The sequence below is a fragment of the Limulus polyphemus genome, unplaced genomic scaffold (genome assembly GCF_000517525.1).
Source record: "Limulus polyphemus unplaced genomic scaffold, Limulus_polyphemus-2.1.2 Scaffold365, whole genome shotgun sequence".
In the NCBI taxonomy this organism is placed as follows: Eukaryota; Metazoa; Arthropoda; class Merostomata; order Xiphosura; family Limulidae; genus Limulus; species Limulus polyphemus.
Genome location: NW_013665975.1, coordinates 252,950 through 269,033, shown reverse-complemented (window position 1 = coordinate 269,033; position 16,084 = coordinate 252,950). Strand labels below are relative to the sequence as shown.

At 30.2% G+C, this 16,084-nt stretch overlaps 1 protein-coding gene across 7 annotated transcripts in view; it reads left to right on the top strand.

Annotated features, from left to right (window-relative positions):
- LOC106457720 (trithorax group protein osa-like) overlaps positions 1-16,084 on the top strand; it is a 127,834-nt gene that overhangs the window by 82,917 nt on the left and 28,833 nt on the right. For all 7 annotated transcript variants that reach the window (XM_022383730.1, XM_022383732.1, XM_022383731.1 and 4 more), the window contains 4 exons: positions 9,495-9,590; positions 11,082-11,828; positions 13,372-13,772; positions 15,270-15,305. In XM_022383730.1, the coding sequence (XP_022239438.1) occupies positions 9,495-9,590; positions 11,082-11,828; positions 13,372-13,772; positions 15,270-15,305 (1,280 nt within the window). The remainder of the gene's footprint in view (positions 1-9,494; positions 9,591-11,081; positions 11,829-13,371; positions 13,773-15,269; positions 15,306-16,084) is intronic.

Below are 16,084 nucleotides of genomic sequence, written 5' to 3'. Positions count from 1 at the left end.
CCCGTAGTGGGCAGTGCACAGATAGCCCATTGTGTAGCTTTGTGCTTAATTACAAAACAAACATAATTGCGAAGATAATATTTTTTCTTTTCGAACTAAAATGATTTATCATCACTAGTTTGGGTGCATGTTTTTTATGGTCAGACTGAGTTATTTCAGAATTGTGTTTATGTCTGTATAAATAAACGAAAGGGGTGAAGGCGCGTAATTCTTATATTTTATCGGTTAGGACAGCAGATTGTGTAAAGCTGGCGCTAGTCAGCTTTTCATTGATATATTTCTTATAGGATGCTCTCCATGACACACAGCGGCTTTTTCTGAACAAATGACGTAAGAGTTAAGACACCCAATTATTTGTTTATACTGTTATCAGTAACAGTAATAATAGTATCACGACAGTAGACACACTTAGGTGATTACAAGCGTTGGTCTGTTTTGTTTCTTACTCCGACAGTACGCGTCACACCTATTGATGACATCATTATGTTAGGAAAACCCTCTGTACTGCCTTCATTTGACGTTGGAGTACACAAACACATACACCGATGAATATATACATCCTTATCCTTGCTTCTGTGAAAGTTACGTCGATATCAGCTGACACAGGCGATTTATTGACGCGCGGTCACCGATCGTACTGGTGACCTTGAGTTTGCTGGGAAAGGAATATGAAACTTAAACAATAACAAGTAGCGGAAACAGACATTATTTCCATAGTTCTCGTGTCTCTCCATCTTTACTTACAGAGTTTAATCACTTTGAACCACAAAATTCATATATAATTTGTGCAGATACTGGCCAAAATGTTGAATTTTATCTCTTGGCATGAAAATACCATTAAAATTCAATTGTTATCTTGAATAGTTATAAGCTGCCATGTTTTTAAACATACCTATTCTAGCAAATTTATTTTTATATTTATCATTAACTTGTTTATTAATTCCAGAATTCTGAAACTTATAAAAATTTCTAACATGGTTTTTTAAAGTTAAGCACAAAGTTACACAATAGGCTATCTGTGCTCTGCCCACCAGGGGGTAAACCTGGTTTCTAGCGTTTTTTTTTTAATTGAACATGTGTTACTTTGCTAAAGGTTCATTATGAGATCCCCCCCCCCCCAGAAATTTCAAAAGTATTGTGCACAAACCTTTAAAACAAGAATCTATTCCTGTATTAGAAAGACATTAAACAGGTTTATGCATCCAGCGTGATTTATGTACGTTTCTCATGATTGCTTTTAAGCAACATAAATTTGTAATGTCTAGAAAACAGAACCAAACAATTTATTTCTAATTCATCCTTATAAAGTACTGGATCACAATGTTCCAATAATATCAAAAAATGTAACCTAATTACAAGTCAGTAAACAAAAGGTTAACAAGTCATACATCTCAGTTATAAGAAAATTAAAATATTTCAAATATCCTGTTGTGTAACTCAGTTTTTGAGGTGTTCTTATTCCTGACAGTTCATAAAACAAATTGTCTGTCATATTTCATCAAAAAATAAAAGAATATTATACTTGTGTTCATGTTATACTTTCAGTAAAATTCAACATTTTAAGTAAAGGTTTTTTTATCCATGTATACAAGTAGAGTTTAGAGTATCAAACATGTGTTTGTAGTTATAATTTTTGTTTGTTTTTTAAGCAAATTAAGAAATATAACGTTTTATAAGTCACTTAAAACCTATTTTTATTCTAGTATTTTTCTGGTATAGAAATATGTAATACCTACCACAAGGTTATTAAATTAGATTTTATGTCTTAACCATAATTTGACAGGTACTATTGGTTTTTAATTTAGATATAATGCAATACTCACCAAAATCATTGTAATGTCTTAATATTCAATGATATTGTAGCACCTGCCAAAAGGCTTAAAACTGTATATAATTGATTACTGTAAGGTAACACTCGATGAAAACTTTTTAATTAGCTTTAATTTTCAACTATAATATTACACCTACCAATAATATAACACTTGTGTAAAGGATTTTAATAACATTTAATGTCAAACCTTAATAAAACACCTTACTAAAGGGTTTTTGATTAGATTTAATGTACAACTGTAATGCCTCCCACAAGGTTGGTTTTAATTTACAACTATAATATAATATCTACCAAAATGTACAACCATAATATAACATCCACTAAAAGGTTTTAGTTAGATATCATGTACCATTGTAAAACACATTGAACAATAAAAATGCATATCTTGGATTATATATTCAGTGGTTTGGATATCGTTTCACAAAGCACGGGCTCTCATCTGACCAGTTGTGGAGTCCTGTCACAACACCTTTTTTAGTGCACTGTCCTCAATTTTGAACCAGTGATCACAGTGAGGCAACTGGTCAGCAGCATATTACTGCTATTTATATATGTATATAAGTTATTTAATTACTTACTAACATACTTTAATTATTATTATTTATTATGTACATCAAGTTCCAAAGAAGGGATTGTTATATGAATATCATTTTTTTTTCTTCTTAATGGCAAAGCAACCAAGATTATCTTCCACTGTGCTTAATTTTTAACTGCCATCCAAAGGAAAAGTAAACAGTCTGTACCACCCACCACCAATGCTCTTTTTACCAACGAATAGTGGAATTGACTGTCACTTTATAATGCCCCCTTGGCTGCCTTGCTATTATAATGTAATTATTAATAAGGTTTGTTTTTTTTCCTGATACCATGGATTTAGGTATTTTCCCTAACAGCAATTATATCTAGCATTGTTGTTTCATTTTGCTATCTTTCCAAATATTAATGTTTAACAGTTAACAGATAGACCTACATTTAAACATAGCTTGTCGGCTGAATAATTCACAACAATAAATTAGTAGTATTAGTGCCAAATGTTCTTGAAACTCTAAATAAATATAGGATAATTGTGGCAAATAAAAGACATCTCAGAACACCATACATACAGGTCTACTATTAACTACTTAAAACTATAGCAACAGGTCAAACAAATGTAAGCCTACAATTATCCCGAAGAAAAAATAAGAAAAACAATCTGTGAGAACAATAGAAATAAACCATAAGACATTGAATTTAACTAGAAATCACAATACTTTATCTCAACCACCATCCCATTTATTGATCATGTCAGCAAGAACTGTGCCAGAATATGGAAATGGCTCATCAAAAAGCACAGAATTAACATAAACTTGTTAATCATACAAAAAACCAGGAATAAAAATAAATAATATCTTTGGAAGAAGTTGTCTGAAATAAAAGGACACCAAAGGAATTATATATGAAATAAAATATGTCACATGGACAATTTTATTTAGGGGAAACTGGAAGAGAACTGAATGCAAGGATTAAAGAACACTTGAAAGGAACATTCCATGTTTTTTAACATTTAACAGAAACCAAACACTCTTTGTCCGAAATAATATTAATATTCTATGAAGTGAAATTAATATAAACAGAAGGAAAATGGCAGAAGCTGTACTGAACAAAAAATTAAAACCTTCTTTGAACAAATATCTCTAAACTCCCCTCTACTATAATCTATATAATTCCACATTACATTTTATAATTTTTTATATATTTTGTACTTTATATTTTTTGTTAATAACTATTGTTACATATGTTAAGTAGTTATAATTCAACACAAGCACTGCCAAGAATAACTGTTACATCTTAATGTTGTAATTGTTGTTAATCATACATTGCCTGAAGATGGACCGATTGGGCTAAAATAATCTGGTTGTTAGGGCACTCCACTCACAGTTTGCGAATCCCATCACAGAATATGATCAGCTTTTCAGCTATGAGGGTGTTATAATGTGATGGTCAAATCCTTCTATTTGATTAGAGTAGCCCAAGAGTTTGTGGTGGTTGATGTTGACTAGCTGGCTTCCTTCTAGTCTAACCCTCCATTATTTTTGCATGAAATTCAACAAAGAACAGGCCAATTCTGTGGGCTGAAACTGTGCAGTTTTAATTGCATAAAAAATCCATTTCCACTGTAAAATTGATCACAATATTAAGTTTAATCATCCAGTGGGGTCTTCCTATTTAATACTTAAGAATTATTTCAGTAAACATTGAGGACATACATTTTATACTCATCTCTTATCTGTTGTCTTTCATTCTGGAAATTGAAAGTAGGCCTCCTTGGCATAACTAAAAATCACTATGTCACTTCTTCATCGAATTATATTCCAATATGTTAAAGTGTGTAAAAATCTTATTCTTTAACTTTCAAAATTTTTATTTAACACATTCCTCTGGAGCCAAGGGGTGTCTTTTCACTACAATTTCTTGAATATTAAAAACAAGTTCAATCCAGAAACTTCCAAAGAGGGTGATTTTCAAGTTTTCATTTTTTGTTGATTGATAAATTGTTAACTGAAATACAGCATCCTCAAGTCTCCATACTAGCTAGTATTAAGGTCTACCCGGTGGAAGTAAATTCAGCATATATCAATAAAGCCACATTCTCAGCATCATTAATTAACTAATTACCACCCCTTTATACTTCTTCTATCACCTTTTTATGTTTACTTTCAGTTGAGATACAAACGATTTCTCTTGGGATTCGGTAGTGAAGGTTGTAGCATCACAATAGTCAGCAGTAGGATGAGCAGACAGGAACACTGTGAAAGCAGCTACTGGTATAATATTGTACTCAGCTTACTGCACAATATCTACTAAGGTGGTTCTAAATGGTACCCAAATACCTCTGCGTGTCATTTGGAGACATCCGTGCTTCTTGTTCTTGGCCGTTAAGCTCGTAATATGCTGACGGATTTCAGTCACCTTACCACTTAAAATCACTTTTTGCAGCCACAGTGCTAAAAGAATGCAGGCAATACCTTCTTTTTACTCAGTAAAAATGTCCAAAAAATGTCTGTTCAAATTAAGAAAAAGTGGATTGGGTAGTTTTTTCAACAAAAATCTTCTCGATTGGCTTGTGAGGGGCCTGTTAAAAAATAACACAACTCCTAATAGTTTAAACCTTTTGAAAGAAGCTCACATTGAAGGACTAATTTCATAGTTTCTCAAATTAAGAAAAAAATAATTAAAATGACCATGATTAAAAAACTCCGAAATTATCAACATTGCCAAAAAAAGCTTAAACTTAATACTAAGCAAAAACACATAGAACTAACTCAACTTTAATTCTAAAGAGATGACACAGAGAAGTGATGTAGCAAAGATTTTCACAGCAAGAGTTCAGTCTTTATGTGGAATCACTAACAATTCCACCTATCAAAATATGACAAAACTTAAACAAAAAATTATCAGCAAAACTTGAAATTTTGAAATGCCAAAGATTTGTTTATTGTTAAGTGCAAAGCTACACAATGGGCTATCTGTGCTGTGCCCATCATGAGTGGCATTGAAACCAAGTTTTTTTGTATTATAAGTCTTCAGACTTACCATTGAGTTACTGGGAGGTAGTGCCAAAGGAATAACCATACATCAGATGGCCAGAGCCACCAAGAGGTAAACATCATTAATTTAGAGATATATATATAATGGTGGTAAATGATATGATATTTTGTTTGCAGGATCGATTCATTAATATCAAATGCTGTGATAACTATAATTCAGGTTTAATGATAGAGTGAGTTTTTTCTTTTTGTAGGTAGCAGTGATACATAACACTTTTCACTTTTTTAGAATTTTTTTTAAGTAACACTGTAAAAATGTTTCTTTGAAAATTATCTAATTGTAAGTCGTACTTTAACAATGAAAAATTAAAGAGTTTTGCTATGTGAAACAATTTTAAAACCTTAAATTTCAGAAGAGAAAATCTTAATAAATTAATTTGTGAAGAGAGACTACAGTTACTTTCTTTTAAATTTAGGTGGAACCTGGTTATGTTATTAATTGGAAATACTATTTTTCTTTCGTTTTTTTTTTTCACTATTTTTTAAATACACTAATGGTCAGGCAGTCAGCATAAAACGTAAAACTCAGTAGCAAGATATCAGTAATTGTTTTCTTCTCCTTTCACTATATATAACTAAAATGGAGTTGTTACAAACAGAGAGTAATGGTTAAACATTAATGAAAGTTTGATAATCTAGTGTTTTGTACTGTTCTTTTATTGTATTTTATTTTTTTTACTTTATTACTTTAAAAAAAATCTCATTTTTAGCATTTTACACATGAAGTTCTTAAACATTTGTTTAATTTCACATCTTTATCAACTTTAATATGTGAAACGTATTTCATATAAATTCAGTTTAGTACTAATTTTGTAAGTTATATATTCTGTGAAGGTAAAAATGACCTAATAGAAATCCATGCATTTTTAATTTGTGTGTATGGACTAAAATAACTTATCTGTTGAAGCTGAAGCACTGTGTTAATTAGTTCTCCCCTGGTTTTTCACTGTACACAAAGAAAGATATACCACAGTTTTTAGCTAGAGCTGAATGAACTGGTACTATTGAAAACAAATGTTTTTTAGTTTATAATCAGAATACAGTTATACTAATTTACCACACCTCAAAGTCAATACTGAATATGTATAAAACACTAATAATACATTCCATATCACATTGAATTGTGGCTCTGTGTCAAGTAGAAAAGTGATTGTTATATTTAGCAATTCAGTGAATTTTATGTTAACCAGGTTAAATTTGTGAATAGTGTTCTGTCTGAAGAGCTCTTAACAAGGCACACAGTTTTCCTCGTATCTTCATTATTTCTCTGACTTTTTTAATGAAACAACTGAAAGTTGAACCTTGAAAGACTAGCTTTAATAATATGGAAGTAATTAATCTTTTATATTTTTAAACTCATTACAGTAACCTTGTAGGTATTTGAATCAAGGCAAACACGAAGATTATAATACACTTTTCAGTGGATAATTTCGTACACTATAATATTTTATTATCACTTGGAAACAAAGAAAATATATATCTGGGTGAACAGTGCCTAAAGTTGCATGGGCATGCCTGATTTTGTATACTAGTGGGTCCACTATATTCTCCTTGTTAACATGAACAAGTACTTACAGAAACTGAAAATTTGAGTAGTGTAAGAGCAGTAAATAAATATAGCTGACTCAATGATTATATATATATATATAAGGGGTGCATATCTTACCGTTGTAATCAATACGATACACTATGTAGATATTGATACAGCAGTACAGTACGTATATAGATACAGAAGTTTTATCAACTGTTTGTTACAAAGTTTGACAGTCTTGTCCATAATTGATTATCTATATTACTAACATTGTCTTATTTAAGTACCTTACACTTTACAGTGCTTTTTTCAAATTCTCAGGTTTGATCAACTAAGTGGCAGCTGGCAAGAAAAGTAAAATAAAAAAATGTTAATATCTGTCTACTTATTTTGTTATTGTTATGTTACTTTGCATGTAATGTTTCGATAAAAGTGAAGACAACATGTAGTACTCAATACTCATCTTGCTTTATTGAATCATTAATTTTTAGCAAAAATACTTTATTAGAAATTCTGATTTTTTCTGTACAAAAGACTTATAATGTTTACTGAAAGCTTGCCAAATTTCATGAAGATACATGAATATATACAGTTGTATCACAGCTTCAAGATGTGTATAGCTGTATCATCACACCTTTAATATATATTTACATATATGTATACTTACATGAATATATATATATATATATATATATATATAACAGTGATCTGGTGAATTATGTTGACTGTATTGTGGGCTATTCAAACTGCACAATTAATCTACATTTTGAGTCTACATCAGTACCAAAATACAGTTGCAGCCAAAAGTGTTGACATCCTTAACTAAATATTCGATAATTCAGAGTAACTATTAGTGCAAGTATTTATTAATCTTTAATTGATTTTAAAGAAAATAAGAAACATGCTGTAATTGTGTAAGAACTAAGTTTTCTCAAGAACCATTGAAACTGAAATAAAGATATTTGTGCATGTCAAAGTATTGGCTCCCATGTGTCAGTATGTCGTGTGTGTGTCTTCCTTTTGCCTTTATCACAGCTTCTAAATGTTTTAGATAGTTATTATTACATTTTGTTTGTGAAATCTGAAACCATTTTGTTTTGAATACTTCCTTGTGTTAAGGTAAATCCAATACTTTATGTTTGGTTAAAACTATTTTTAGATCAAAATGCTTTAAACTGATCAGATTGAAATGAGGTTATTGTGAAAGTCAGTACAAAACTTTTATTTTCCATTCTTTCATGAAAAAGTTTTGTATTTAGATGTATTTGTACAGTTCTTTCTTGTACTGATATGCTAGATTTTGCCAGGTTCTTCTTCAAATCCTTGGCTGTAAAACTTGAATTCTTTAACAATTCTCCTACATATTACAATCCTAATATTTCTGGAACATCCACTTTCTTCCATCATTTCAGTTGAATTAGTTTTCTGAAACTTCTTGATGATTGCTCTGATTGTTGATTTTACTATTACAGATTTCTTTGACAGCTCTACTTCTATTTCCTTTGCTCATTAACAAATGTTTTTCTCGTATCTGGATCCAACTTCTTTGTTTTGACCGTGAAGTGCTAAGAATATAAACTGCTTTCCTTCAGTTGATGTTGAAAAGAATTGTGTGTGTCATGGTATGGGTAATGATGTTATAATGTAGCTACATTAATAAGTAGTGGTATAAATGTATGAATGGTGTTTTATCTAGCCCAATTAAGATAAACCTTAACTTACATGAACTTTAAATGAAAATTTGCAGATACCTTTGTCATGTACAAATATTTTCATTCACTTCAGTTGTGGTTGTTTTTTTTTAATCTTAGTTCTTACATGACAATAACTTATGTATTTTATTTAAAGTTAAAGATCATTAAATGTTTGCACTAATCGTTATTTTCAGTTATGATTAAGGGTACCAGTATTTTCATCTACAACTGTAATATACTGTTTAACAATATTTTTAAGCAGTTACTGTGATTTTTCTTACATAGAAGGAAATTATAACCAACCTCCAAATGTATGAAAGGAACTTATAAACTTTCTTAAAAGTGTTCTCATTCCCCGTATTTGTTGCCAAAAATTCTGTTTTTAAACTACAGTATAAAATGTGTTTAACCTATGATATACTAGCTTATGTTCTTTTTACATAACATTGGTTAGTTGATATTATATATCTATATATAATTTTTTGTATTTATTAATTTTTCGCCATTTGATTAAGTTTAATTACTTGCTTCTGATATATAAATAGAGTTTAAGACTAATATTTCAACTGTTTTTTACTTTAAGCAGATGTTTTGATGAGTTACACCCTTTAGAAACTATGAATTTTATGAACATTTCAAAAATACTTATTATGGTGCATAAAATAAGAAATATTAATATAAATATTAATAGCTTTATAGTATGAGTGACAAAAATTTAGAATTAAGTAGCACAGACATTCTACTGAATTGAAAATTTATCAATAATTCTGTTCCAATTTGACTTGAATGATGATTTTAACTTGCATGATTACATGAGTAAATACATCAAGTATATTTGTTCATAATACTAGGTAATCAGCAGAGCTTGCCCATGCCTCCTAGACCATCAAGCCAGTCTGATGGCAGTGGTTGTAACAAAATGAATCCATTGACAATGGGTAGTCAAAGTAAGTTGATGAATTATTATGATAGTTCTAATAATAAAACTTGTTAACAGGTAAATAACAAGTAGTAAAAGCAGGATAGTTAACAGAGTTCTGATGGTGCAGTATTAATTGCAGTACTACTTAATGTAACCACATAAAATTAATCAATAATAAGAGAAGTTACTAGTTTAATACCATAGCTTAACAATAGCGTTTGTATACAGGTGGTAAGTTTGACTTTCATTTTCAGATTAAACTGAAAAACTTTTTAACTAGTTTTCACTGTTCAGCAGTAAAGTACTGTTTTTAATGATGTTAGTGATTACAGTGTTGATGTATTACATAAATATTACTTTTAAATTTTATTTCCATCAAATTGAAGGAAGTATTTGTTCAAAAATTTAGATTTAACCTGTTGGAGAGAGAGCATAATTTGATAACACAGGCCTGCGATGGTTTTATTGTCTTGAAACTTTTACATGTTCTAGAGTAATTTTGTTATGCTTAAAATGTTGACAACCACTGGTTATAGATTTTTTTCTAGACCAACTGCGACGTGAGAGTTTTATCGATCATTCTAGAACTCAAACATAAACATGATAATAAAAAATGTTCATTGTGGTAAACGAAATAATATTTTGATCTAAGAAAAAAATTGTTGAAATCTGCATAGCTGAATTATGGAAAATCTGTTATTAAAACCAAAACAACTTTTATGAAGTTTAAATTTGCAGGTTTTGTGTAATCATAAGAAAACATAACTAAAAGAGGGAATGCAGTTCACAATCTTTGTATCATAACATAAAATAGTAATATGATTGATTTTCACAAACAGTGTTGAAAAATGGTAATGTGATTTACACTGATTTTGAGATATTAGAACGTAGGAAGTTGTTAAAGATATTGCTTATACAAGGCTAGAAAGTGGTGATCTTGTCAAATTCTGGAAGGTGGTACTGTGGTAGGCAACTTGTTCAAGTTATATTTAACCATTGTTAGAAGAGGTATTTGTATATTTATTCCACATATAGTATATTTGTAATTGTCATAAGGTAAAGTAACCACCTATAACACATCAGAAACTATACCTCTGAAACTTGATAAAGGTTTGTTGAATGATAATTATCAAGTCCTTCTTAAAAATGTCACATAATATCAAACATAAAAAAAAAATACCATTCTTTGTTATTTAGAAAAAATTCTAATGCCCTAGTGTTAGTGGACTTATAATAACTTTGAAGTTTCCAGTGTTCTGTACCTTGTTCATTAAAAATTTATATAAGCACAAGCAAGAAAGCAAAAACGTATTCAACTAAGTTAGTTTTCTTTTTTTGTAACTGCTCAAAACTCTTTTTACATTCATTTTTTCTGTTTTAGCTCAGAAACTTAAACATGAGTTAAACATGTAAAGAATTTGACAGATATAGTTTTAATAGTAGTTTGATTTTCAATTTAGTTTTTGTTCTGTGAAGTTGACTAATATATATATATATATATTTATTATTTTTCAAGGTAATTACCCTCGACCTCTAAACTCTTTGGGTATGACTGGTTATGGTGGTCCAAGCAAAAATAGCTGTCCACCAAGTGCCTCTGGTGCTGTTGGACAACCTAGTGCTTCAAGAGTGATAAATCATGTACCAGTGCTTCAGAATTTTGGAGTGTCACCTGGCAGTGGGTATGTAAATTCACAATATAGCAGTGGGCCTCCTCAACAGGGATATGCTGCAAACAACATGATGCCTCCACCAAATCAATACCGTAAGGGTTCTGGTACACCTTTGGGAACAGGACCTCAGGCAGCTGCCCAAGCTGCTATGATAGCTGCAGCAAACACAGTTAATTCACGACCACCAGCAGTGCATGTACGTCAACATATTCAGCAAAAGATGTATGGAAATGCTGCTTACAGTAATATGCATTCACCTCAGCATCAACAGCCACATCAAGGGATTCCGGCATCCATGGCTCTCCCTGCAACTAGCAGCACCCTAGTTTCTCAGACTTCTCCCCATCAAATGGTACCTTCACCATCATCAGGAAATTGCAGCTCGAGTTCAGTTCTTGGACTCAACATTCCAAACAACCAAGAAATGTCTAGTGTAGGACCTCTTCCTTCTTCTGGCACACCATCCTCTCAGTCTTTAATTAGAAACCATAATTCTCCTATGTCTCCAGCAGCTGCTGTAATGAATGGTACAAATAGTTCCTCTCCTGGTGGTGCTGGTGGGTTTAATCAGACATTATCGCCATCTATTGGTAAGAATATAACTAATTAATTTAAAATATGTTTTTTTTCCTAATAATTTAGAAATCGTAAATACAGTCATATTGTGTGTTCTATTTGTGAAAACTTTAGTACATCTTTATCTCGGGTGATTCATACAGTAGAATATAGTTTTTTAATAAGTGTTTTTTTTTTCCTTTTACTGGGTGCTCATATTGTCAAAACAAGTATGAACTCTGTCATATATGGTTTTATCATAGTTATTCATTTTTAATGGTTAGAACATCATATATTTACCTGTAAAGCATACTTGTTGTCTTTAGGTGGAGCTAAACTTCTAAAAACTTTGTAGTAGTAAGAGACAAATATCCATCCAGAGTTACCTAGCTGGTTGACACAAAAGATTAACTGCTGAAACATTTACACCAACCATATCTTCATGAGACCACTATCCAAAGCATAAAATCTTTCTTATTATGCAATACCTTGCATCATTAGGAATGTTATCTAAAATCTTTCTTATTATGCAATACCTTGCATCATTAGGAATGTTATCTAAAATCTTTCTTATTATGCAATACCTTGCATCATTAGGAATGTTATCACTACTTGAAATGTTTTTATAATGACTCAGAACAGTTAAGAAAAACTAGCATTACTTGATATTTGAACACTAAAATTTTATATTTTTACTTATTTATTTGTGTATATTTCATTTTTGTCATCAGATCAAAAAAAGTCATAAAATGCCTAAATCATTTATGAGCAAATAAAATACACAATTTTTTATTATTGAAAAAATGATATAACAAAATTAAAGTATCATAGAACTGTCTTCAATTTCATGTTAAGCTTAAATATTGGATTTCTAATACTCAGAACATTAATCAATGAGTTGATACAAATTTGGACTCAGTTGAAAGACGTTAGTGCACTGTTTTCACACTTTTTAAACATTCAAAGCAAATATCAAGAAAAGTATTCATTAGTTATTAGGTTATTTTTCAAATTACATTTGTAATATTATCGGTTAAATTTCATAGGTTATTATACATACTGAAAAACATGTAAGGTATATTTTATATTATAACACAACACAAAATTTTAAGAGAACAATGGACCCATTGATCCTTCTAAGCCATCCTATCCACTAAACTTAACTTCAAAAAACTTAAAACAAGTCTTTATCATTCAAATATTTATCAAGCCTTTCTTGATTTTCTGCATATATCACATCACATCTGATGATAAACCATTTCAAAAGCCAGCTACATGTTAGAAAAATACAACTATTTTAGCTGAGGATGACTTCTATTTTGACATAACTTATATTTGTATTCCCTTTAACATCAACATCATCAATTTCCCTTAACAATCTTAAACATCTTAATCAGATTTCCTCTAGCTTTTTTTTTTAACCTGCCCTCATATGACAACCTTTTCATCCCAGGTATCATTCTAGTAGCTTTCCAATGAATCCTTTCCAACTTTTCAATGTCTTTCCTAAGGTAAGGATCCCAAGACTGAACATAATGCTCCAGATGTGGTCTAATAAATGATAATTTTTTCTTCCAGTTACAACCTCTACTGTAGTTACCCAAAGCATCAGCAGCCCTGTTACATCATCTACCATCATTGTGTCTGGGACAGCAGTTATTCCAACAGAAGGAGGACAACATCAACATCAAGTAGCACCTTCCATGATGTCACAGCACCATCAACCACCTGGTAGATGTTCATTTGGTGCCAACCCTCCACCCATTTTAGACGAAGGAAGTCAAGCATCCAATGCATCTGGGTCATCATCCTTACCAGACGAAAGAGGTGAAACACCAAAACCTAATCATAAAACAGCCATTTCTCATCCTCCTACTCCAAATCCTCTTTCATCACCCAATACAACCTCTATGTCCTCTTTTCAAGATGATTTTGAAAGTGCACCAAGTCCAGGTTGGCCGAGAACACCCTCCAGCCCTGTAAGTAAATTAATTATTTGTTTTTTGTTCTGTGCTTAGAACTTCTAGACAAATTAGATAAGAAAAGAGAAAACTTAAAGTAAGTAAGAAGCTTAGAAGTTGATAACGTTTTAATGGTAAGTTACAATTATATAATGTCTGTGTTGAATATATTTGTTTGGTTTTTTTATCATAGTTGACAAATTTTTGGCATTATTCTCTACACGAAATCTTTTTCAAACTTTTATGATTTCAATTTTCACACTATTTCTATCAGTATTATATAACAACACTGGACTTTTTATAACACATGCAAAAAATAAACTGTTTTTTTTTTATTTCATTAGTCAGTATAGAAATCTTTTCTGCAGATGGGTGGAAAATGAAGGGAATTACTAATAAATTAATTTGAAAAATCGATTGGTTTTTCTTGTAAGTAAAAAATATGAGACTATCGAAAGCTTTAAAAAGTTTAGTATTTCACTTTTATGTCCTGAAATATTTGATAAAATAGTGTGATTTAAAATACAACATTTTGTGTTATGTAGAAGTTTGTTAGTATATTCTTATAAGTGGGGATGAATCTTTATGGTAATTTGTAGTTGTAATTTTCTATTTGTGTTTATAATGAATATTTTTATTAAGAAGTATTGTGTTATTTGTTGATTTTACAGTATAAAATATTTAAACACATTTACACTTGAATTAAATGTTTGTATCAATTTAAAACAGATGGAGAAATATGAAAACAGTACCATTTTTTCACTTGTGCTTTTATTATAAGTTTATTATAGTAAAATATTATTAGTTTCATCTAACATTTAACATGCTATTTGACATTACGAAGTGTAGTAATGTAAGTGCTTTCTAAATGAACATAACAGTTTACAAGTTGATTCTGTAGTAGGATATTATGTTTAAAAACTAAAAATGTTTATGTTGATATCTGATGTTGTGGGTTTTATTAATGGTGACAAGTACTGAACTACTCTAAAAAAAGCCTAATATACTAAATAGAAATAATGTAATTTTCGTGCTTCAAATAACTTTTTTTTCTCTTTAAAAATAACAATTTACCTTGTCAAACAGTGCAACTTTTTTACTCATTTTTTTAGTCTTAAGGGCTTTATTTAATCCTAAAATATTCACATTGAATGTATGTGTACTTTTGCATTGTTAAAACCAAGGAAATTAGTGGTGTATGAAATTGTTTCATAGCTACTGAACTGACATTGCTTAATATTGCAGTTATATTCAGATAAGCTTTTGAAATGAGTCTTATGAAAAAAAAAATTATATTCAGTACTTCAGTTTTTTTTATACTTACTTAAATTGCCAATTTCAAAAGAAATCCTGAAGAATAGTTACATGACTTACAACTTGTTAGAAACAAAATAAAGGTTTGTTAAAAACTTGCAGGTCAGTGACTGTTTTGTGTAATTTAAGTTACTAAGATGAAACTTTTTTATGATGTACATACTATTATTCCAAAAACTGAAATATGTCACTTTTCTACAGGTTGTAAACAGCCATGGATATGAATATAATATAAAGGTACTGGTTGTATTTATTTCTTTATAACAATATATAAAACAGCCATTTTCTCTCAAGCTATTATAATTGGAATTTAGCATAATTTGTTCTAGTGTTAATTTTTTATCTAGACATGTAAGGACTCAGCTGTTTAACTTAATTTAAAAAAAATTGCAAAATGAACTTGGATTGGAAGATAATATTGTTCATCTGTTTTATTATATGAAATATTTTCAATTAATGTGTATCCAGTTTACATAAGCTTACACAACTTGAGTTCTATTAAATAACTTAGACCGGAGGTTCCCAAACTGAGGACTGTGGGCCACAGGGGGCTGCAGTAAGTTGTCAGTTATTAAGGTACTCAGTATCTATAGGTTTATTAGGTGGGTTGGATCTCAGTCAAGATGTGAAATGTTCTTGGAGACCTTGTGCTGAGAAAGTTTGGGAACCAAATGACCTAAACTGTTTGTTACTGCTTTGTAATAACTACGAAATCTGTTATCAAGATACTAAATATGACGATAAAGATAACAAAAACATTATATCATGCAAATATTAAGCCTATATAACACAATTTCTGTAATAAGAGCTTTGACTTTTACCTTACATTACAGTAATTTCAAAAAAGTACTAACATTTTGCGAGCTCTTGACTTTTATTGTCTTATCAACTGCAGGTAATTATGTCTATAAATAAATTGCAGCTGATATATATATATATATATATATATATATATTATTTATAATAATTAATATATTATTTAGTTATTTGTTACTAACGTAGGTAACGAAGTTAAT